Raw genomic sequence first — 25,542 nt, forward strand, 5'->3', positions numbered from 1 at the left:
TGTCTGTCTGTCTGTCTGTCTGTCTGTCTTTTTACCTGTCTCTATGTACCTGTCTCTCTCCACCTGCCTGTCTCTCTGGACCTGTCTTTCTCTCCATTTATCTGTCTCTCTCTACCTGTCTGTCTTCTGCTGTCTCTCTCGACCTGTCTCTCTCAATCTGTCTGTCTCTCTCTACCTGTCTCTCTCAATCTGACTGTCTCTACCTGTCTGTCTTCCCACCTGTCTCTTTCTTCCTGTCTGTCTCTCCACCCGTCTGTCTGTCTGTCTGTCTGTCTACCTGTCTCTCTCTACCTGTCTGTCTGTCTGTCTGTCCGTCTGTCTCTCTTTCTACCTGTCTCTCTCTACCTGTCTCTCTCCACCTGTCTGTCTCTCTGTACCTGTCTGTCTTCCTGCCTGTCTCTCTCTACCTATCTCTCTCCACCTGTCTGTCTCTCTGTACCTGTCTGTCTTCTGCTGTCTCTCTCTACCTGTCTTTTTCAATCTGTCTGTCTTCCTGCCTGTCTCTTTCTACGTGTCTGTCTCTCCACCCGTCTGTCTGCCTGTCTCCCTACCTGTCTCTCTCCACCTCTCTGTCTCACTGTACCTGTCTGTCTTCCTGCCTGTCTCTCTTAATCTGTCTGTCTCTCTCTACCTGTCTTTCTCTCCACTTGACTGTCTCTCTGTAGGGGACGCTGCAGAAGTTTGTGGACGACGTCTTCGTGGCGATCCTCAGTACAAAGCGTCCTCCTCCGATTGCCGTCAGGTTCTTCTTCGACTTCCTGGACGACATGGCGGAGAAACACGGCATCGATGACCCCGAGACCGTCCACATCTGGAAGACTAACAGGTGAAGGACACACCTGGACACCTGTCTGTCTCTCTGGCCTGTCTGTTTCTGTGACCTGTCTGTCTCTCTGACCTGTCTTGTCTTTCTGCAGTCTCCCGCTCAGGTTCTGGGTGAACATCCTGAAGAATCCTCAGTTTGTTCTGGACGTTCAGGTGACCGACAGCATCGACGCTGTTCTGTCCGTCATCGCTCAGACCTTCATCGACTCCTGCACCACCTCCGAGCACAAAGTGGGACGGGTACGACCAGTCTGTCTGTCTGTCTGTCTGTCTGTCTGTCTGTCTGTCTGTCTGTTTACTGGGACAACATCCGTAGACACATTAGTCATGTAACCTCAGAAATCTTGGTGTAGTTATGGACTCAGAGCTTAGACCTGAATTTCAACAACCACATAAAGACTAATTTTAAATCAGCCCATTAACACCTCAAAAACATAGCTAGAATAAATTTAGATAAATTTAAAATAAATAAAGATTTCTGTCCACACAACATGCACAACACTTTTTAGCAGGTTAGATTATTGTAATAATGTTACAGGTCTTAGCAAAAAATAGATCAGGTAGCTGCAGCTCATTCAGAATGCTGCTGCCAGAGTAACACAAGGGATATGGACCCTCGTCACCTGTTTAAAATCACTGCAATGGCTTCTTGTGTGTTATAGAATAGACTTTAAAATCCTGTTACTTGTTTACAAAGCACTGAATGTTCTCTGGTCCACATATACCACAGAGTTACTTGTTTGTTATGAAGGTCATCTGGGACAGGTTTACGTCAGCTTTCTCATAATTACAATGAATGTCTTCTCTTTTTATCCTTTTAAATACTTGTTTCAATTGTTTTGAATTGTTTTATCTTCTAAATACACTTTTACTGTCTTAATATTATATTTAATCCTACTTCTAATGCTTTTAATGTCTGTTGTATTTTTATGCCACTATAAAGCCCTTTGAATGACTTTGTGTATGAATGGTGCTATATAAATAAAATTGCCTTGCTTTGCTTTTTTGTAACTTTCTGTCCAATCAGGACTCTCCTGTCAACAAGCTGCTGTACGCCAGAGAGATCCCCCGATACAAACAGCTGGTGGAGAGGTGAGACAAAAACTTCCTGTCATTAGTCATCTTTCAATTAAAGTTTAAGTGAATTTTGAAACAAAATTTTGTAATGTTGTATTAAAGAAAATTAGGGAATTAGGGATGTTTCCATCAACTGGTTTAGATCGAATAAACAAAGCTGCATAAACGTACTTTGGTCAGAAGATGGCAGTGTAATGTGTTGCTGTAGGCTAATGTGTCAGTAAACAGTAAAAGAAGTAGAGATTGCGCAAGAGAGAAAAAGCTACAACAAATAAGAGGTTACTAATTGGACAACTTTGACCACCCATTTGAGAAAATGGAGAGAAATCTTCGGGAATTGGATTCAGTTGGGCAACTCGTAGTTGTTCTTTCATGTCAGCTTGTCTTGACCAGCAGAGCTGGAACAGCTTATCAGTCATGTGAGTTTAATGTTCGGAAAATCGGAAAAAGCGTTCATCTCTCGTTAAGAGCATTAACTACTTTTATTAAGAAGAAAAAACCCACCTCAAGCGAGCGAAAAACTTTTATGCACATTTTCAGAAGTTTTATTGAATTTTTCTGTTTCCGTTGAGCTTTTCTCATGTGAATCTCCAAAATGTGCATAGAAATTTGTTGATGGAAACACGATGGAATTTCATGCGTTAAAAATATTTTAAAAAAAAAACATTTTAAAAAATTAAAAATATTATTCTTAATGCAGCCGTACACATCAGCTGCGGTTTTTCGCAAGATGGATATCTGGCTCTTTTTTTTTTTCGTATCAAAGAGGAGGAGGAGATAGAGACAGGAGCAGCAAGGGAGCTGTGTGATCAGGGGATGTAGTTATGATGTAGTTTTTTTTAAGGATTAATTTTTTTGTGAAATCAAAACTTGCTCGATATGTGAAATTAGCAATATTGTGTTGTTTCTTTTGCATCGCCGTCGCTGTGTTATGGCCTTTACAGTCCCCCACGACTAAAACAACAACAAATGCTAAAAGTTACAGTAGAAATGTATTAAATAAACTTCTGAATTATACTTCACCAACAACGTTAATAAGGAAAGAATGAACGTAACTCTGAACCATAGACTCTGAACATATTAAACTAATGTGGCTCTATATAAACTATGGTGTATGTGTGTGCGTGTCCGTGTGTGTGTGTATAGGTATTACAGTGATATTCACAGCGCTGCGTCAGGCTGTTATCAGGAGATGAATTCCACTCTGACTGAGCTGTCTGGGGTCAGTAAACACAAACAGAACCACAGATTCTACTGAAACACAAAACAAATAACAATAAATAAACAATAACTGTCTGTCTGTCTGTCTGTCTCTGCAGAGTTTTGCCTCAGAGATGAACAGTCTTGTTGCTCTCCATGAACTCTACAAGTACATCAACAAATATTATGACCAGGTAACACACACACACACACACACACACACACACACACACACACACACACACACACACACACACACACATTCTTGTACTTCTATCTTTGTGAGGGCCCTCATTGGAATAGTGAATTCCCTAGCAAGGTTATAATATTTGGGGATTTTTCATTAGTTTTAGTTTTAATTTTCATTGTGAACTTTTGTTTTCAAATTCAGTTTGTTTTTATTAGTTTTTAGAGTGAGTTTGCTAGTTTTAGTCTAGTTTTTATTAGTTTTAGTGTTAGTTTTAGTGTTTTTGTAATGGGGTATTTGTTGGGTGGGAGATTAAAAGAGGTCACAGTAAATTTTGCCTTTATTTCATTTGTCTTATCCATCTTCATTATGTATGAAAAAAGTTGAGGAAGACAAAAATGAAGGACATTTTCACTATCATTTTAGTTCGTTTTGTAACCACACAATACAGGTTCAGTTAATTATCATTATCATGTAACCTTTAACCCTTAAAACAAAGTCTGAAATCTCAAAAAAGCCTTTAAAGAAGTGAGGACCGTCCGAAATGTCACTTTGCAAAAATGTCCTCACTCTGTTGGTTAAAAACGTGTTCTGATCCTCACAATGTAGGAAGTACAAGAACACACACACACACACACACACACACACACACACACTTCCTGCCTGACTTGTCTCTTATCTGCTGCTGCAGTAAATACAAGTCTGTCTCTCTCTCACCCGTCTGTCTGTCAGATCATCATGTCTCTGGAGGAGGACAGCTCAGGCCAGAAGATGCAGTTGGCCTATCGGCTGCAGCAGGTCGCCGCCCTGGTGGAGAACAAGGTCACTGACCTCTGATGACCCTCTCAGCCTGTCTAAAGGAAGCAATGACCTCTGACCCCGTGACCCCGAAGACACTTGGAGCCCCCGCTGAGGAAGACGAGGATGAAGAAGCTCCAAGAGACTGAAACTCTGGAAACCACTGGACTCTTGTTAACACTGTCTTCCTGCTGTGTGTGTGTGTGTGTGTGTGTGTGTGTGTGTGTGTGTGTGTGCGTGTGCGTGTGTGTTTTGGGGTTTTTATAGTCAGACTCAGGAGATCCTGGTTCTTTAGGTTCCTTAACTCAGTAGCAGCAGTCAAACCAAACCTGAACCCGACAATCTAACCAATCAGATCAGAGAACATCATCACCTGCTGCCTTGCACTGCATTACCCAGAGTTCCCTGCTGTTCTCCTGTCTGTATGGAGTCAGAAAGCACAATTTTAATAGTTACTGAACTGATCACGTGTACTGATGATTGACCTGCTGATCCTAGACATGCTGGATGTTTTGTATCGACAGTATTGCTGACAATATTTTTAGATTTTACTACTGAAACCAGCACAAACCTGCATCAGGAGCTTTAAAGAGTTTTTCTGAGCGCAATAACAGAATCAGGGAGTGTTTTTGAATCGCTTTTTTCAGTGTGACTCCAGTTTCTGAGGCTCACGTCTCCAGCTTAAACTAAATCTTCCATCTGGAGCTCTTCAGGTAACCTCGACCCCTGACAACCTCAGGACCCGAACCCGCGCTGGTTCCCAGTCTTCCTCAGTTCCAAGTTGAAAACAGATCAGTCTCAAAAACCGTTGGTCTGATGACAATTTAGCCTCCAAGGCCAACAGCAAATATTTCTGGAGTTCCAGTGTAGCCAGCAGATATCCAGGGACTTCCTTTTCTGTGAGTCGGTCATGTTTACAGTCTGATTAGTAATTTTATTGAAACTTTTTGTATTTACTTTTTGATGCCCATAAAAAGGCACTGAATAAATACATTTATCTACATTTTGCAGCCTCTGTAAAGCAAAGTGTCTCTGCACAGGGTCAGACAGTTTTAATCCCACAGACCCTCCTTCACTTTAATCCAGCAGCTGGAAACAAAGACATAGAAAAGTCTAAGGAGCTACAGAGTGTATTCAAACTGTAACCTGAACTTAACACATGCTGACACACAACAAACACAACGTCTGGCTGATTCTTTGTTGCTGGACGTTTTTAAATTCTCAGAGACAGACTGGAAAGGAAAAGCTGGAAACAGAAAAAGGAATCACACTGAAATTTAAATTTTTTTAAAACGTTGAAGTTGACGGACGATAAAAACAATCTGAAACCTGGGGGAAGAGTTTGTGTGTGTGTGTGTGTGTGTGCGCGCTAGCTAGTTACTAACTTATTACATGTACATACTGTAAGTCCTATTTATACCTATTTATCCCAGCTGTGCCTTCACTCTTGCAGCTAGGTGGCGCTGTCAGTCTGTTCTTACAGCAGCCTTATTGATCAGGTGTCCCAGTGCACCATGGGAAGATAAATTAATTTTAATGTTTATTAATGAATCAGGGAGGGAAACAACAATTGAAACATCGTGTACAAACACGCCAAATAAAGCCCAAACAGCCTGTATCACTGGATCTATAGCTAGCGTAGCATCACGCTAGAGTTTCCAAGTGTCAACTTAAAAGTGCTTTAGAGTTTTTATATAATGCACTGCTTGTAGCTACTTTGGGTGAGCTAGGATTGGCGAATTAGCTCTTTGTTTAACTTTGTATAAAAAGCAGTGATTGTTATCGCCAGGACGATAAAACCACGTGATATCATGAAACAAAAACGGCCACGTTGTCTCATTAGGTGTCACGTGAGCGGACAGCCATAGCACACATCGGAAAACAAAGTGTGTTGCCCTCTTTTGAAGATGCTGATTTTAGCAAGTTGATGCTATGATAGCTACAACCCTTCGACCACCAACAGATTTCTAGTCTCTGAGTCTGACCTGCTGTTAATGCATGCTATATTGTACCGTCAAACAGGCTGAATCCAGATATCTGAACCTCCCCGCAGTCGGTGATGTAATGATGTGATGTAATGATGTGATGTAAAAAAAAAAAAAGCAATAATAATTATTAGAAAGGTAAAGGTTGTTTTTTTCTAATGAAACAAAGACAAAAACAGTGTTTTAATCAGAAGATATTCTCAGTGTTAAAGTTTGACTGTACAGACACAAACTATTTCAGGATCAATAACCTGGAAACCTGGTCTCAGAGTTCAGTTCATTGACGTGTTGATGTACAGAAGGACTTAGTCTGCAGGTTGAGAGGTTTGAGGTTTGGATTCAGCCTTGAGGTTATCGACTGTGTCTCCATGGCAACAGTTTGTTGTTCTAGCTGTTGGTGTGTTTTCTCTGTGTGTAACTGTGACAAGACAGAGATTTATTTAGTCATCATGTGCAACTCTGTGGAACAGGATACTTCTTGGACTCTCCTGACAAGATACTTCTGAGACTCTTGACAGAATACTCCCTTCACTCCTGATAGAATACTTCCCGGACTCTCCGGACATGATACTCCCTTGATTCCAGACAGGATACTTCGTAGACTCTTTACAGAATACTCCTTTGACTCCCGTCAGGATACTTCCCGAACTCGCCTGCTGGGATACGTCTTGGACTCTCCTGGCAGGATACTTCTCTGACTCTCCTGACAGGATACTTCTCGGACTCTCCTGACAGGATACTTCTCGGACTCTCCTGACAGGATTCTTCTTGGACTCTCCTGACAGGATTCTTCTCTGACTCTCCTGACAGGATACTTCTTGGACTCTCCTGACAGGGTACTTCTTGGACTCTCCTGACAGGATACTTCTCGTACTCTCCTGACAGGGTACTTCTCGTACTCTCCTGACAGGATACTTCTTGGAATCGCCTGACAGGATACTTCTTGGACTCTCCTGACAGGATACTCCCTTGACTCCTGACAGGATACCTCCTGAACTCGCCTGACAGGATACTTCCTGCACTCCCCCGACAAATATCCTTCCTGAACATGTATCTTTTTCTGTGTAAATGGACTCTGAGACAGGACTTATCAGGCAATAACCAAACTGACTCTGACTGTCGGCAGTCATATTTGCTGCTGAGCTGAAACAGAAAACTGACAGATTTTTTCTGATAAATTGAGACATTTGTTGAATGATCTTCCTCTTGTACTTTTCTTCTTCTAATATTTCTGATGATTATCGCTGTTTAATCTGAACTTCTCTCCTCTGTGTTTTTGCCTTGCGTGTTTTTTGAGCCTGTGTTTGACCCGTAGTTGTAGTTCTCTGGTCAGGTTAGAATTCTGCATGCGTGTGATGATGATGATGGTGATGAAGAAGATTTATGGTGCTTCTTTAAGCTAATTTCTTTTAAAATAAAGACAAGATGGGGCTTAAACTCCACCATGTCTCTTATGATGTATGTAAATGGGGGATAAAGGTCACGGTTTGGCCTTTGACCTCCTGATCTCTGTACAGTTTTCTAATCTACTGGGACATGCTGAAACAGATTCTCAGCTCTGATTGGTCGAGCTCTGTTTGTTACTGAAATGTTTTTTCTACAAGGGAATTAAAACTAAAGGGTTTGTATAAAATAAATCCAGGATCAGTTGTAATGAAGCACAGATTGCTTTTCTACTGACTGTGTACAGTTTGCTAACAGTGTGTAAATGTGCCTGTAAATACCTGTCCGAGGATGATGGTGATGATGAAGACAAGTCAGTCTGCAATGGAAATGTGCTTTTATTGTGAAGAGGCAGGAGGCCAAACACAATTTGTATCATGTAAAAATAAAGTTATAATTTTAACAGTTCTCTGTGTGTTGTGTTGTAATTTTAGCTCTGCAATATTTTTTATGTGTTAAAAATATAACAATATTGTTGTTGATATGGAACCTGCATGAGTTTCACCATTTGAGTACAATACTTTTAAGTAACTAACTATAAAGAAATATAAGTTTTGTTTCATAATTTGACAATAGAAGTCAAATTTTGAATGTAGTCTGAACACAAACAGCCGTATAAATACTTTGATTCTTTATATTAAGGACTAGTTAAAAAACAAGGCCTTGTTCAGATTGTTAGCCCAAATCTGTCTTTTGGCAATTCCAGTATCGTAATTTGTTCACATTGAGAGAGAGAGCTAGACTAACTGAATTTCCCCTTAGGGATACATAAAGAAATTTTGAATTTTTGAATTAGAAATTAAGAATAGTTCCTCAAATTAAACTTCTGGATCCATAAAAAGGTTTTTCTCTCAAATCTGCTCTCTTTTTTTTATAACTAGAAAATTTCCTCTGGGGAAATTCTGAAAGGGCCACGGGGGCTACTGCCGGTGTGTGTACACTATGATGAGATTCTTCAGAGATTTCAAACTATGCCCTTTAACCTCAAAATGTGTGTGTGTGTGTGTGTGTGTAATTAAAATCACATAAAGTTACCTGTGTGTCCGTGTATGAAGCATGTGTATGCATGTGTGAGGAGTGTGCGAACTTTAGTGCATGTGTGTGTACTTAATTAAAAAGTACTAGAGACCAAGCGATATGTGCCAAATTCATGGTGATATGTTCACTTTTTCATAAAAGCATGAAACTTGGTACACTTGTACAGCAAAGATAGATAGATAGATAGATAGATAGATAGATAGATAGATAGATAGATAGATAGATAGATAGATAGATAGAACTTTATTGTCTGTCACGAGTGACAGAAATTTGTTTTTGACAGGCTCATATAAAAAACACTAAGAAACAAACAAACATTAAAAACACAAAAATGTATACAATCATGCTAAAAAGAGGAGGGGGGGGGGGGCTGTTAAAAAGCAGCTGAGTGTTCATCTTTTATTGTTCAGGGTGGTTATTGCAGAGGGGATGAAGGATTTTTTGTAGATGTTTTTCCTGGCCAGTGGAACCTTATAACGTTTGCCTGATGGCAGCAGCTGGAAGCAGTGGTGGAGGGGGTGAGAAAAGTCTTGAGAAAAGACAGCCGGTCTGTGATCAGGAAGGCCACCCTGATCACAGACCGGCTGTACAGTTCTGAGAGGGGGGTTAGTGGTGGTCCAGTGGTCCTTCTGGACATTTAGCTCAAGACAGAGCTGGTTAAAAGTCTGTGCCAGGTTTTCAACAGCCTGCTGATACCGGTCCAGAGCAGTGGTGTCAGTCAGATGAGCCACCAGGGCCATATCATCATATTTAAAAAGGTTCATTCCCTCGCTGTTACAGGTGAGGTTGTTTGTGTACACAGAGAAGAGAACGGGAGATAAAACACAACCCTGGGGAACACCTGTGTTTAAAATCAGCTTCTTTGATTTAAAACCATTTAAAAGCACCTGTTGTGGCCTATCAGTTAAAAAACTCTTGATCCATAAAATCAGTGTGGGATGAACTTGGAGGTCTAAAAGTGTTAAAAGTAGAGGAGAAGTCCATAAATAAGATCCTGGTGTGAGAGTGAGGAGAGTCCAGATGTTTAGTGACGGTGTTCAGCAATGTGAGACTTGCGTCCTCAACCCCCCTTTTTGCCCTGTAGGCAAACTGAAAAGGATCCATTTTGTGTGACAGCATTTTGGCCAGGAGGTCACAAAGGATTCTCTCCATGCACTTGCACAGCACGGAGGTCAGGGCCACTGGTCTGTAGTCTTTCAGCTCCTTAGCTGGTGTTTTTTTGGGGATGGGAATTATGGTGGATTCCTTCCAATTTTTGGGGACATTTCCTGAATCCAAAAGGCACTGAAACAGTCTTGTGACCACTCCACCTAGCTGAGCAGAGCAGTCCTTAAGTACCCTGCCTCTGAGCTTGTCAGGGCCAGAGGCTTTATGTAGTTTGACCCGGTGAAGGATGGAGGTTACCTGCTGCTTGTTGATGGTGATGGCTGGGTGGGGGGAGATGGTGGTTGAGCAGTCAAAGTCAAAGTTGGGTGGAGTGCTATTGTTGTTGAACCGGGTGAAGAAGATGTTGAATTGTTCTGCAAAGAGGGTCCGGAAGGCTGGCCACTGCAGGTTTGGAAACTCTGTCCATCATAATATTTAGACCCTGCCACGCTTCCCTTGCATTGCCAGATGTTAATTTTTGCTCCACCTTGTTCTTGTAGTTGATTTTTGAGAGCTTAGCCGTCCTTCTGAACTCATTCTCCAACTCCCTCACTCTGAGTGTGTCCCCTTGCAGGAATGCTATTATAATATAATGCTATATTTTGCCTAAGGCGCCAAATGGGTCAGGAACGGCCCTGACTGGGACCCCCCACTGCCCCTACTTTATGATGTTCTGGATCCGCCACTGGTCCCAGTTTGGGTTCAGTCTCAGCGTGGCCGTTCACTGCGCATGCGTACAGACCGGTGTCCGGTGTCGGACTGACAGCAGCTGTTGAGACCATGAACGGTAGGACCGAGACATCAAGGAAAACACACTCAGAATAACCGGTACTGACCCGGTACAGAGCCGGGACTGACCCGGTACATAGCCGGTACAGAACCGGGACGGACCCGGTGCAGAGCATCCGATCTGCAGAAGGAGCTAACGGAGCTAACAGGCTAACTGACGGCAGACAGTCAGCTGTGATCTGACAGGCTGAAGGCTAACAGCTAAGCGCTAACAGCTAACGGACAGGCCACCGGTTCATGCTCGCCACGCTGCACCGCACTGACCCGATCTGTCGCCGTAGTTTGTGGACGGTCTGAACCTCCTGCAGCCGGTCTGTCTCCGGGTTTCACCGCCGGTTTGTTTGTGCTGAAGTTCCGCTGCCTGACGAAGAAATTGATCCGGAGCTCGTTCGAACGCACAAATCCGGTTCGGTTTGAGGACCGGGAGCCAGGATGCTGATAGGTAAAGTCCTTCTGACTCGGTCGGTGTCCCGGTTCGGCTGCCGGTGCTGTCTATCCCCGTTAACGTTAAATCAACACGCTAACATGCTCAGCTAACGGTACCAGGCTGTGACTGCTGCTGGGGTCACACAAACAGCGGAGCAGCAGCGGCTCACCAGGCTCCATTCATAAAATGTGTTACTTATGAAGTGCTGTGTCCCAGCAGATTATTTCCAATTATATCTGAGACTTTTCTCAAAGCAAATTGTGTGCTGCTTAATTCGGCTCGTAGTGATCCACCAAGTTACATCTGATAAACTTAAATATCGTCACACTGTTAAAATAATCGCCTCAGTCATTTTTTGTAATTTTTTTGTTGTTGTTGCCTAAATCATCTCCTCATGACGCCGGCCACCTATGGTAAAATCACCTACATCCTCAGTTGATCAGATCATGTCATTTTACCCCTTTAAGATAATGGCCTATGTCAAGTATGTGACTTGCGGATTTAATATGACTAAGTCAAAATAAAATGTGACTTCGGCTATTTTTGAACATGCCTTTGTGACCTAAGCAAGGTATGGTAACACTTTATTTTGAAGGTGTCTACATAAGAGTGACATGAGTGTGTCATAAACATGACATGGGATGTGTCATGAACATTAATGACACTGTGAAGTAACATTAATGCTCATGATACTTGTCATGTCATCTTTCTGACAGGCTTGTGTCACTCTTATGTAGACACCTTCAAAATAAAGTGTTACCATATCTTGCTTAAGTCACAAAGGCATGTTCAAAAAATTGCCTAAGTCATTTATTTCTCTTAAGTTACATAATTTACACACAGTGTTATTACTATGCTAATAGCCATCCTTTGTTACATCCTTTTTGAGTGAAATGATCAATAAATGTCATATGTTACACTTTTGGTGAAGTTTTTTGTGTTTCCTGCAAAACTTGAAAAAATGAGTTAGGCGATCATTTTAACAGGGTGACGATATAATATATAATGTTAGTTTCTTGTTGCTCGCTTCTCAACATGTGTCAGTCGTATCAGGTTAACGTGACCAACGTTTGAATGATTAAAATAAGTTAATACAGTGCAGCCTGGTCTGTTGTTTGTATGCTGAATTAAAACTTGTCAGGAACTCTGAATGTTAAGTGATGTTTTGTTGTTATTTGAGTGAACCTATGATCTGAAATGAAGTACACTCAAATGTGGTGCCAGATGGCATTATAATAATACAAATAATAGAGGAAACATGTTACATTTCTATTTTTTTAATCTGGTCTGGTGTATGGAAATAATGCCAAAAAATGAAAGAGTGACTTCTCATAATTCTGTTAAGGCATTGTTGGTTCTGTTCCTGGTTATATGTTTGTTTATAACAAACCAATCACAATTTTGATAGATTTTTAAATGGAGTCTGGTGTGTGTTTGGACCATGTATGACTGAATGTTCTTCGTCTCAGCAGCCGTCGCCACAGGAACCGGGAACACCACCACCGCCGCCAAGAAACACAGACGGAGAGGCAAGAAACACCGGAGAGTCCGAACAGATGAGAACCGGTAAGAACCCAGCACACACTCGCAGAGTCAGAGGCTAAATTTAGCTCTGTGTGTGTGTGTGTGTGTGTGTGTGTGTGAGGGTGAGTTTCATTCCTCTGTGTGCCTTCCTGTCACTCAGTGTGTGTTCCAGTCTGATGGTTGTTATTGATTTAAGCATAAAGGACTCAGTATTGATCTGGTGATGATCATGTTCAGACTCACAGCTGATCGGCTTCGGTTAGAGATGATGGACAACAGGCAGAAGTACAGCTTAACATGTGGAAACTGTAGCCACGGAAACTCTCTGATTGTGCTCCACATTGCCCCCTTCAGGACAGAGGGTTTTATTTTGAGCTTGACGGTAACTTTTTCCCCCGAAAAGAACACATGCAGTTCAGGAAAACAGTGAAAAATATTCAAATAACTGAGTTGGTGATGGAAAAAGTACCACACTGTGAAAAAGTAAATCCTAAGTAAACTCAACCCCTTAACTATGTGTCAAAACAAAATGTAGTTAAAGTAAAAGTCTGTATATTGCAAATTGTATATTCCTGCTGCATTATTTTGTACGTTACATTTTAACTCCTTTATATCCTGTTTTGTTTTATCTGCAGCATGCATCAGATTCTATAAGACCATCATATGTGTGTTCTATCAGAACTTTTTAGGCAGATGCTTTTTGCACCTGGGTGGATATCATGGCAAGTAATACTTCTTCATTAAATAATGAGTTAAAAGGGACTTATTACATCCCAAAGTATGAATTTCCATTTTTGCATGAACATGATAAAGGAGCACTATATTCACACATTGGCCTTGGCCTTATAAGTTCACCCTAAAGTTACAGTTACACGTTAGTTTTGCAACTGATCAACAATAACAATAACTGAACAAAACATATGGTTCTCCGCTGCCCAGTGGGAAGTCGAACCCGCAGCCCCAAGTTTGATGACTTCCAACCCGAGCTAATCAGCCAGTTGTAGAACCAACCCTCCATATGCGATTTAACATTAAGCCACAAGGACGCAAGGCATGGCGCTGATCAATCCTAGCATCCCAGGGCAAGTCTTGACCGGTTGTAAATAGCTGAGTAGCTGACTATTCTGGCCCAGGTGCAAATAGACAAACTTTTTAAAACTATTAATATTAAAGTGTTTCCCTGCTTCTGACTGCTTTCGGACACTCCCAAAACCAAGACTGCTGTGTTTAACTAGATGAATAATAGCCGCGTTTCCATGGGTGTGACTTGGGAAAGAAGATCTGCCCATCTTCACCGGTTAGCGGCTCAGGTAACAGCTCAGAAAGTACCTGCCTCGAGTCGCTACTCACTAGTCGACGCTGATTGGATACGGTTGAGGCAGCAATTTCGCGCATGCATGATTCATTTGCAAATTGGAGCAAACTGGACGCTGAGGTGTCTGACTGAAGCTGGGAGAGACTGCTGCGGGAGGACTGTGCCGCTTGTGAGTGCTTTGGGATGGTGCTTGCTGCTTGTTAAGAAAAGTAGGAACGAGTCTCCAATAACACCAGAAACAGTCGCTAGATTTGTCGCTAGTCGCTGTTTGAAAAAGAGTCACTAGAGGGCTCTGAATGGTTGTTAAATATAGCGTCAGAGTCGCTAAGCAACACTACTTGCCAAGTCGGTCTGTTGTCACAATCGAACTCCGTTAGTTAGCCGCTACAAAAGTACCTGAACTAACTAGTGGGCGGAGCCAAAACACTCAGCCGCTTTCCAAAAAGTACTCAAAAAGCACTCAGTGGAAACATGCCGAATAAAAGGCTGTTTTATAATAGACTCACTAGACATTAAACACAGCAATCTCAAGCAAATCTCATGGAGAACAGCACATCAGCATGTTGTTACCACTTAGCCTGTTTTTAGGTCTCCAGATGATTGTAGTGGACAGATGTGTTGCGCTCCATCCGTGTCCCTTGTTTTTCAACCGGTATCCTCTCTACACTGTGAAACAGGAGAGCAGAGCATTTTAATGATTGTGTGAATATTTAGCAGCAGTGCTCATGATTCAGTAGTCAGGGATTATATATCTAGAACACCCTGCATTATGATAGTATGTAATCTTCACTCACATGCTGTGCTAGTGCATCCCTGATTCCAAAATAGTTGGGACGCTGTAATGAACTTATTTTAAGGGGAAATGCGAGTGAAATACTGGCACTGTAGAGCCCCTTTATTATTCATCCATGAACTAGTCACTGATAAAGGAAAAGATGTTGGCACACACCTGCTCAGCAACAGAATGCCATGAATGCTAACAGTTTCTCTCTGCTTCCAGTCTTTGTGCTAAGCTAGCTGGTGCCCTCCTGAAAGAAACAGGTTTGGTACTCGGTCAGGAGAGACTCAGCTCCAATAATAGAAACAGAGACTGAATCATGATCCCCCATACACACACACACACACACACACACACACACACACACACACACACACACACACACACACACACACACACACACACACACAGCTGCTCTTCATGACAACTCTGAGTCATGGACATTGTTGAAGTTTGCCTGAGCGGCACTGAAATAGACTGCATGTGTGTGTGTGTGTGTACATGGTCAGAATGACATCATCACCAGATAGTTCATGACCTCTGAGATTCAGTGTTGTTATTTCAGCTTCTTTAATTTAAACTGTTGTTATTTCACCTTCTTTAATTTAAACTGAAAGTCTGTTAAAACTGTTTCAGGCTGCATAAATGTCAACATAAAATCTAAAAAATGAAAGGAAATGTCATGTTTGTTTGTTTGTCAGCAGGATCTCAGAATAATTATCGGTCTGATTTTAATGAAACTTGGTGGAGTGTGTTGCCTTGAGTCATGGACAGATACACAAATTATTTTTCGCTTTCATTAACTTTGTTAATGCTGCGTTCATGTGGTGTCACAATAATCAGAAACTAGTTTCTATTAGTTCCCAACTGAGGAAATTGAAATTAATATCCCCTCAGGTTGGTGCTGTGAGATGGAGCACGCCCCCCTGGAGGTCTATCCTCGGAGTCTAAAGCTTCAGACTGAGACAACTCATTGTATGCTGTAAACAGCTGTTTAAACTGCAGCTGTTAAATTCAACTTGCTTGTGATTTCTCCCTTTTCGCATTAAAGTTTAAAAGTTCTCAAATAGAAACAATCAAACAGCTTGAACTGGTCCAGCTGTAGTCCAGAGTTACAGGTTAATATCCAACCAGTTTAGTTGCTGATGAGCTACTCCCTTTGGTGAAATATAGTGTTGGGACAATGAGGCTTCGTGAAGCGTTTGCTTTATTTTTTGACCCCACTAGACAGCGGACTTGGCTTAAAAAAAAGGCTTCAGCATTGATAATCGAGTGTGTTTTCAGCCCTTTGTTAAACAAAGAGCGCCATCTAGTGGGCTCCATAAATAAAGCAAATGCTTCACGAAGCTTCGCTGTCCCAACACTAGTGAAATGCCTTATTGTCCTCTGTTCCAGACCTGATGACGTCTGTGACCTTCAGAGCCTAAACGCCAACAGTAGCCCCGGCCCCAGGCCACAGCAAACCGACCTGCTGCCCCCGCGACACACACCTCAGACCACCACATCACCACTAAATACGCCGACGTGTACTGAAGGTTTCCATGAGTCCACTACAGAACTTCGAGACACCAACGTCCCACCGTCCCCTGAGACTGTCCCCCGAACCACGGCCCCGGCCCCCCAGGACGCTAGCACACACCCCCAGAACACCACTACACCACCCCCTCCAGATACGACAGACAGCCCTGTAGCACAGCCGGTCCCTGCTGACAGCAGCCCCCTGAACACCCCAATGGCACCTCTGATATTCAGCCAATCACCTGCTGCCACATCACAGAACCCTGCTCGCAGCCAATTACCGCCAACTGTTCACCAAAATATGACCCCGGATTCCTCCAGATCACCTCACAGAACTCTTCCAAAGACCGATCAGAGTCGACCTGATGGTCAAACAGAATCACCTCTGACCTTACCACGCCATATTACCCACAATGCCTCACAATCACCGTCTGCTTCTGCCCAGCGACCTGCCAAAGCCCCTCCGTTAAGCCCCTCCCACCCCGATCCCGACCCCTTCCTGCTGACGTCAGTGACCTTCACCTCCAGCGTCTCCTCCCACCTCTACTCCCCCACCTACCAGTCCGCCTCCTTCCTGAGCTCCCTAGACCCTCTGGGCCCCCACACCGGTCTGCCTCACATGATGTCATCGGCCACCTCACAGATGACCACACCCCCTCCCCCTCTGAGCCCTCCCCCTCCAGAGTTAACCCCGCCTCCTGTACAGCTGCTGGGCTCTGATGATGAGGAGCAGGAAGACCCGTCAGACTACTGCAAAGGTGAGACTTCAACACAATACAGATTCAATGTTTGTTTACTTTTTTTCAACGCTAGACCATGGGACAACTTCTGGGGTTAACCTGTGTAACTGTAGCATTTGGTGGTCCGGGATCAGACCCTCGCCGTTGGTTGGTGCTGGGTTTTAACCTGTGTAACTGCAGCATCCAGTAGTCCTGCTCTTTGTGTATCTACAGTTTGTCCTGCTCTGTGTTGTGTCTCTACAGTTATTCCTGCTCTGTGTGTCCTCCAGGTGGCTACTACCCGGTGAAGATCGGCGACCTGTTTAACGGGAGATACCACGTGGTCAGGAAACTGGGCTGGGGACATTTCTCTACGGTCTGGCTCTGCTGGGACCTGCAGTACGACACACACACACACACACACACTCTTACACATTCAAACATTCAGGTTGTTGCAGTGTGTGAGCATTCTATCTCACCTGGCTCACCTTTCTCACCTGAGTCTGTGTCTGCGTCCAGGAGGAAGCGTTTTGTGGCGTTGAAGGTGGTGAAGAGCGCTCCACATTACACGGAGACGGCGCTGGATGAGATCAAACTGTTGCGATGTGTGAGTTTCTGCTACCTACCTACAAACACACACACACACACACACACACACACACACACACACACACACACACACACACCCATCCGGATTACAGGTGTTCAAAATTAACCTGTCTGACTGTTTCCAGGTTAGGGACAGCGACCCCTCTGACCCTTACAGAGAAACCATTGTCCAGCTGATCGACGACTTCAAGATCTCTGGAGTCAATGGAGTCCGTATCCTTCATCACCTGTCTGTCTGAACACCTGTCTGTTGCTCTGCTTGTCTGTCTGTTGGGTCCTCAGTCTCAGTCAGATGTCTGTCTTAGTCTGTCTGTCTGTCTGTCTGTTTGTCTGTCTGTCTGTTGGGTTCCTCAGCCTGAGTCAGATGTCTATAGACCTGTCTGTCTCTCTGCCAGTCTGTCTGTTGGGTTCCTCAGCCTCAGTCAGATGTCTGTATGGTTCTGGAGGTTTTGGGTCATCAGCTGTTGAAATGGATCATAAAGTCGAACTACATGGGGCTTCCTCTGGTCTGTGTCAAGACCATCATCAAACAGGTAACACGAGTCCTGGTATACACTACATACTGACTCAAACTCGATGACCTGTCAGTGACTTGGACTTATTGATTTGTTCTCAGTGACTCGTTGATCTGTCAGTGACCCGTTGACATTTAAATGACCCTTTGACTTGACTGACTTGACTCTGTGACTTGTTGCAGGTGCTGCAGGGGTTGGACTACCTCCACACAAAGTGTAAGATCATCCACACTGACATCAAACCAGAGAACATCCTGTTAGACGTTGACGAGGTTTACATCAGGAGATTGGCGGCTGAGGCGACCGTCTGGCAGAGAGCCGGAGCCCCGCCCCCTTCTGGGTCTTCAGGTGAGGAGCAGCCGTGTGATTGGTCGGAGCGATGAGAGAGTTTGATGGTCTGATGGTTCTCCCCTGAAGCATTAGGGTTGGGCACCATGGACGGGTTCCAAACAACACCTGATTCCAAATTAGAACCGATTCCAGAAGTCAGATTCCAAATGAATCATTAACAAATAAAAATCGCGGTTCTGCTTATCGGTTCCCTAAACAGCTACAATTCTGCAATATCATTTAGCAGATGCTTTTATCCAAAGCAACATACAAATGAGAGTTAATGCAACACAAGCAAGGATGAAGTCAAGAAACAGCAAGAGTAAGTGCCGTGGGTCAAGTTTGAGTCCATTAGGATGTATTTGCTTTTAGGTCCCGAGAGCGGTCAGTGCGATACTTATTGTTGTCATCTGTGTAGATCAAGTGTGAAGGTGTTCAGGAAAGAGTTGGTCTTCAGTCTCTTCTTAAGGATTGATCAGCACGCAGCACGTCGTATGGAGTTTGGAAGTTGGTTCCACCACCGGGGCGATACAGAGGAGAAGAGTCTGGTTTGAAACGCAGAGTCCTTCAGCGGTGGAGGAGCCAGACGTCTTTCACTTGGAGAGGGTAGTGGGCTGGAGGGTTTGTGGACCTGAACAAAGGAGTTCAGATAAGAAGGGGCTGTGCCTGTTGCTATTTCGTAGGCAAGAGACAAGGCTTTGAATTTGATGCGGACCGGGGTCCAGTGCAGAGAGATGGCGTTTGGCGGTGCATGCAAGGAGTCCTGCCAGTAGAGAGTTGCAGCAGTCTAAGCGTGATAAGCGTGAACACAAGGGCCTTTACCAGGACTTGTGTTGATTGCTCGGTCAGGAAGGGTCTGATTTTCCTGATGTTGTACAGGGCGAATCGACACAAATGGGCAATTGAGGACATATGAACCTTGAAGGTCAGTTGGTCATCAGTCATGACACCCAAGTTTTGTGCAGAGCTTGTGGGCTACAGATTAGGGCTTTCTCTGGACTGGAAGATGCCATTCAAAGTGATACATTTTGTTTCATTTCAGCAATCAAAAGATTAATAAGAGCTGCGAGCACACAAGAAAAACAGCCACCCACATAACTGCTCTCACTTACCCTTTTTTGACCAGAGCTGGTCCCGCCAGTGCTCATCCTGGTTCGCAGTTGGTTCGACTTGCAAACAAGCTCTGAACCTGTTTGCTTTTCCACAGACTCTAGAATGACGTCATTGCATCACTGCTAACATCTGTATATGTCTTCGCCCTCTCTCTATAAAAACAATGGCAGACTACATGTCTCTACAACACATCTGTGCTGCTCATCTTGATCACTATGGGCGCCTAATACATTCTTTTAACTCTGAACGTAAGATGTTAATGTTTGACTTTTTTTCTAAGCTTTAGCATGCTAGTGATCGCCTGCTAATGTTAGCATGCTAGTGATCGCCCGCTAATGTTAGCCGCTAGCTCACCCGTATCAATCACATTGCAGTTAAACAAATCAAATCAATGAATGATACACTTTTTAGTTGGTCTCTCTCAACGGCTCCAAGTTGGTCTTGTTGGTCATATAGCCTTACCCCCAGCCCCTGACGTAGCGGTTTGCGGTTCAAGACCAGCAAGGAGTTGGTGCCACTAGGGAACCAGTTTTCCTGGCCAGGAGCCGGTTGTGAAAAACCAAAGAACCGTTCGCAAATGGGCACCGGCTGGGTACCGGCTCTGGTTGAAAAGGGCATCAGTGGCAAACACCCAACCCACGCACCCAGATGTTCCGGTTGGTCCTAGTTTCTAGCTGCGTTTTGCGAGTCCCGACAAATATCAGTAAAACACCAAAATGTCCCAGTTTTCACTGCGACTCATTGCCAACCGATGTAAACATGAATGGTAAAGTGTGTGGCTGCTGACGAGGACTTTCTACGTTCAGGTGCACCTTGTAGAAACTCGGGCTGAAGTAAAGCAAAGCACCCTGCTGCCCTCTAGTGGCTGTTTGTTGTTAGAACGTTTCCAGCGTATTGATGATGTTTTTCTGTGCTCGTACGTCGTTTGTATTGAGGACATTTCTTATAGTTAACCAGCCGTCCTGGATCGATAAGCAGAACCATCAAAATCCAAATGAAACCCAACCCAAGGCAGCAAGCAGTGTTACTGGGAGCTGTGGTTTCACTCACAGACAAACAGACAGACACACAGACAGGTGGGGAAACAGAGAGAGAGACAGGCAGACAGATAGCTTTCTGTCTGTCTGCTTGTCTCTGTCTCTCTACCTGTCTGTCTGTCTCTACCTGTCTGTCTGTCTGTCTCTATCTCTCGGTCTGTCTGTCTGTTTTTCTGTCTACATGTCTTTCTACCTGTCTCTCCCTCTGTTTGTCTGTCTCTCTGCCTGTCTTTCTGTCTCTCTCTTTGCCTGTCTGTCTCCACTTTTCCAACTTATTTTCTGTTTCTGATGTTATCTTCCTGTCTCTCTCTCTCTCCCTGTCTGTCTGCCTCTACGTGTCTCTCTCTCTAGTTAGCATGGCTCCCAGGGATCTGCAGGTAAGTGTCCAAATGTGGTGCCTGCTGTGTTGTCAGAGCTGTGAGCTAATTGGATAAAACTCAACAGAACAATCCAGCATGTTAGATGGAAAAACAATGGATAGAATCAGGTTCTGGTGGTCCGGTCCTGGTTTGGTCTGGCGTATAAGTTTAGACTCGTTGGATTTTTTTTAATTAAAAAGTCTCCGACATCATCAACCAGTTTACTGTCCCCTGGTGGAATAACATGTCTCTTTATGTTGAGGTAGTAATTCACCGGTTCAGTGTTTGGCTTCATATCAAACCGGTTTGAACAGTATTGCACCGACCCGATCTACCAAACTGAGCAGGAAGTCAGATGACACACAAGAAGTGTGTGTGTGTGTGTGTGTGTGTATGTGTTCAGTAGTGAGTAATATCACTAACACTGTGTGTGTGTGTTTGAGTGTGTGAGCACTTTACCATCAGTTTCGAAACTTCACTGTGTGTTCTGCTGTCTCCCTCTTATCCTGTGTGTGTGTGTGTGTGTGTCTGTGTGCGTGTGTGTGTGTGTAGGCTGGTAAACTGTCTAAGAACAAGAAAAAGAAGTTGAAGAGGAAAGCGAAGCGTCAACAAAGACTGTTGGAGGAGAGACTGGTGGATATACAGGTACTGTAGAATGACTGTAGTATTACTCTAATATATTACTGCAGTATCACTTTAATATATTACTGTAGTATGTTGCTGTAGTATTACTGCAGTATTACTGTAGTATGTTATTTTAGTATTACTGTAGTATTACTTTAGTATATTACTGCAGTATTACTGTAGTATTTTAATGTAGTATTACTGCAGTATTACTGTAATATATTACTGCAGTATTACTGTAGTATATTACTGCAGTATTACTGTAATATATTACTGCAGTATTACTTAAGTATATCACTGCATCATTACTGTAGTATGTTAATGTAGTATTACTGTAGTATATTACTGCAGTATGTTAATGTAGTATTACTGTAGTATATTACTGCAGTATCTTACTGTAGTACTATTGTAATATACTACTGTAGTATGTTGCTGTAGTATATTACTGCAGTATAATTAGTATTTTACTGTAATATTACTGTAGTACTATTGTCATATTACTGTAGTATGTTACTGCAGTATATTACTGTAGTATCACTGTAGTATATAACTGTAGTATTACTGTATTACTGTAGTTTTATTGTAGTATTACTGTATTATATTTCTGTATTATTACTGTAGTATTACTGTAGTATTACTGTAGTATTACTCCAGCCTGCACATTGTAACTGAGCAGCCAGTCAGAATCGAGCAGGAAGTGACAGAATAAAAGTTTCTACTTCCTGTTGTGTGCTCAGAGGATGGAGGATGAGGACGGTGTGCTGGTCCAACCTGACGACACAGACGGTTCCTGTGAGTACCTCATCTGTGTATCATTACTGCAGTTTGAAGTACTTGTCCTGTGATGGGTTCATAAACACTCCTCTGCTCTCAGGCTCTCTGGTCGTCAACGGCAACAACAATTCCTGCTCCATAGCCAACAGCAAAGCCAGCCCAGAGTCCGCCTGCTCCTGGTTGGAGGAAAGGTGTAATGGCCACGACCCCGGGCGCTTCTCCAGCCCCGCCTCGGGCCTATCAGGTTTCTCCAGCTCTGTGATGTCAGCAACATCTGAGTCAGCACTTTCTACCCAATCAGGATATTCAAGCGGACGAGACGGTAAGAAAACAGATGTAATTTATTTATTTTATTGTATTACCTAGTGAATGTTTGCTGAACTGTCCTTTTATCTTAATATTTTTTTATTTTATGTAATCTATGTATTAATGGAGGGGTCAAAACAGGGGTAGATGGGAGGGTAGGGTGGGGGGGAAGGGCGGTTGGAATACTGTAAACTACAAAAATGTCTCTATATCCATAACTGTACATCCATAACTGTACACCGTCCATTGTTATGACAATAAAATATTGTTGAAAAAAAAACAGGAAAAAAACAGATGTACACATTTGTAAATGTATAAATACATATAAACATAAATATCTGTGAATATATAAATATATATACACATGCAGCTGTAAATATACATATGTATCCGTAAATGTATATAAAAATATATACACATTGGTCTGAAAATAATGCATTGTTATTTTTTTGTGTATTTCAGTGTTCAGTGCGTCAGACTTCGTCCTCAGTCCTCTGGATCCTCAGAACGCCCACAAACTCAGAGTGAAGATCGCCGATCTGGGAAACGCCTGCTGGGTGGTGAGTCAGACAGCCAATCAGACGGCTCCTCTCTGTAGTGTCAGTGTGAACAGCCAATCAGAGGCCTTCTCTCTGTGTCTCCTGCAGCACAAACACTTCACAGAGGACATACAGACCCGACAGTACCGAGCTCTGGAGGTTCTGATTGGAGCAGAGTACGGACCGCCAGCTGACATCTGGAGCACCGCCTGCATGGTACACACACACACACACACACACACACACACACATTGAGGAATGATTGATTAATTGATAGACTGATGTATTGATTGTTTGTTGATTATTGTTTGTATTTCAGGCGTTTGAGTTGGCCACAGGTGATTATCTGTTTGAGCCTCATTCAGGAGAAGATTACACCAGAGACGAAGGTACACAGTACTACACACAGTACTACACAAAGTACTACATCCAGTACTGCAGTCTGGCAGTGCTACAGTACAGTATTTTTACTATACTGTGTGTACTTTTACTACAGATCACATCGCTCACGTCATCGAGCTGCTTGGACCGATTCCTTTGCCCTTCGCTTTGTCTGGCAGGTACTCCAGAGAGTACTTTAACAGGAGAGGTGAGACAGCTGTCTGTTTCTCTGTCTCTGTCTATCTGTCTCTTTGTCTGTCTGTCTGTCTGTCTGTCTGTCTCACTCTTTGTACCTATCTCTCTGTCTCACCTTTCTCATGTGTCTCCCTGTCTGTTTCCCTAAATGCCTCTCCCTCTCTGGCTTCCTGCCTGTCTCTCTCTAACCTGTCTCCCTGTTTGTATAACCTGTCTAACCTTTCTCTCTGAATCCCTCCTCATCCCTGTCTCACCTCTCACCTGTCTGTCTCCCTCTCTCTACCTGTCTCCCTCTCTCTACCTGTGTCCCTGTGTGTCCAGGTGAGCTGCGGCACATCTCCAGCCTGAAGCCGTGGGGTTTGTTTGAGGTGTTGTTGGAGAAGTACGAGTGGCCGCTGGACCAGGCGGCACAGTTCAGCGACTTCCTGTTGACCATGTTGGAGCTGCACCCGGAGCGCCGAGCGACGGCAGCACAGTGTCTGCAGCATGCCTGGCTGCACACATAGACACACACACACACACACGTGTTGAGGAGTTTTGTAAATCTGTTGATTTTCTGTGAGGAGGGAAGTTATCACCTCTAATTCATAGCTGGTTAATTGATCGATTTATTTTAAATGAAGGAAAAGAAACACTTCTCCTCCCTGACCTTTTGACCTCCAAAATGTCACCACTCTGTTTCCATGGCAACGGTCTGTTGTTTTATTGAAGGTTCATTCATGAAGCTCTGGTCGAGGTTTATTTTCCCTCCAGCAGGAATCTCCTAAGCTTCTGTTTGTTGAAACACTTTGTGTTTCTGTTGTAACCCTGATTTCGGATCTGATTTCATATCTGATTTTTGATCTGATTTCATATCTGATTTCTGATCTGATCTGTGATCTAAGTTGCTGTCCTTAAGCTATGTTTTTTTCTTTCTTTTTGTTTCTGTGATTTCATGGATTTGTACTGATTTTCAGTATTTCTGATTTTGTCGCAAAGTGACTGAGTTAGTTCGGGTTAGACTGAATTTTGAGACTTGTAAGACTCCTGAACATCGATGATGATGATGATGATGATGATGATGATGATGATGATGATGATGATGATGATGATGTTGATGATGTTGAGTTTTGGTTTAGATGAGCACACTGTAGCTTCTCACTGACTCTGATGACATTATTGATCGTATTGACCTCTGTAGCTCAAAGTGAAAGTGAGTCGTCCTCTCGACCTTTGACCTCTCACCTGTTTCTATGTCCATATAATAGTGCCTTGAAATGACCCCCCCGTCACAGTGACATCACCAGTGACATCACCAGACAGTTTTTTTTACATGTCTGTTTGTGTGAAATGTTTCTTCTGTGAAAATAAAGATGAATGAAAGCTCATGTGAGATGTAAAAATTGACATATTGACATAATGACATATTATGTCATAAAATTTGTAAAAACGAAAGAAGTCATACTATAGTATGTTTTAAAATGTCAAAAGCGTCATACAATACTATGAATTTAAATTTCATGAGAAAAACTGAAATATGTAAAAAAACAATATGCTATGTCGTCAAATTTGTCAGAAACGCCATAGAAATAAATATATGCATAACTAGATCATACTCACACTAATAGACAACAGGATGAGCTGAGAACAATAAAGCCCATTTATAGATCATCATGCACACATTAGGACAGAAACATATGTAAACAATTTATCTCTGTGTGTGTATACAATTTTTTGACGTTTGAGTTCTTGCAACAACAAAAAAACCCCCAAATAAACAGCATTGATCGAAAACAAACATTTGTCATTGGCTGAGGTTAGGGTTAGTCAAAATATAAATGACAATCTAAACACACAAATAATTTCCCAATTGACATAGCCTGGGTATACCCATACTGCCTTGCTCGCTAGATTTAATTTCGAACTTGCAGACAGTCTGGAATCTGTATCTGTTTCTTAGCCGTTTTAGGGATCCAATCACAGAACGGGGAGGGACGGCAAGACGATGAAAC

The 25,542-nt window shown here is 43.0% G+C and overlaps 2 protein-coding genes across 3 annotated transcripts in view; both read left to right on the top strand.

The window, feature by feature from the left end:
• plxnb3 (plexin B3) overlaps positions 1-7,923 on the top strand; it is a 51,797-nt gene extending 43,874 nt beyond the window's left edge. For both annotated transcript variants that reach the window (XM_059332913.1, XM_059332914.1), the window contains exons 34-39: positions 666-826; positions 918-1,065; positions 1,853-1,917; positions 3,049-3,124; positions 3,222-3,296; positions 4,022-7,923. In XM_059332913.1, the coding sequence (XP_059188896.1) occupies positions 666-826; positions 918-1,065; positions 1,853-1,917; positions 3,049-3,124; positions 3,222-3,296; positions 4,022-4,126 (630 nt within the window). In that variant the 3' untranslated portion in view covers positions 4,127-7,923. The remainder of the gene's footprint in view (positions 1-665; positions 827-917; positions 1,066-1,852; positions 1,918-3,048; positions 3,125-3,221; positions 3,297-4,021) is intronic.
• Positions 7,924-10,358: 2,435 nt separating this feature from the next.
• Positions 10,359-24,918, top strand: srpk3 (SRSF protein kinase 3). Its single transcript, XM_059333584.1, has 17 exons — positions 10,359-10,930; positions 12,388-12,481; positions 15,928-16,808; positions 17,060-17,168; positions 17,289-17,376; positions 17,504-17,591; positions 17,805-17,911; positions 18,076-18,241; positions 20,725-20,750; positions 21,285-21,377; positions 22,094-22,148; positions 22,231-22,452; positions 22,899-22,996; positions 23,084-23,191; positions 23,295-23,364; positions 23,472-23,564; positions 23,873-24,918. The coding sequence occupies exons 1-17, from the start codon at positions 10,921-10,923 to the stop codon at positions 24,055-24,057; spliced, it is 2,493 nt and encodes an 830-aa protein (XP_059189567.1). The 5' UTR covers positions 10,359-10,920; the 3' UTR covers positions 24,058-24,918.
• Positions 24,919-25,542: the final 624 nt, after the last annotated feature.

This window comes from Centropristis striata, chromosome 5, assembly GCF_030273125.1.
Source record: "Centropristis striata isolate RG_2023a ecotype Rhode Island chromosome 5, C.striata_1.0, whole genome shotgun sequence".
Taxonomy (NCBI): Eukaryota; Metazoa; Chordata; class Actinopteri; order Perciformes; family Serranidae; genus Centropristis; species Centropristis striata.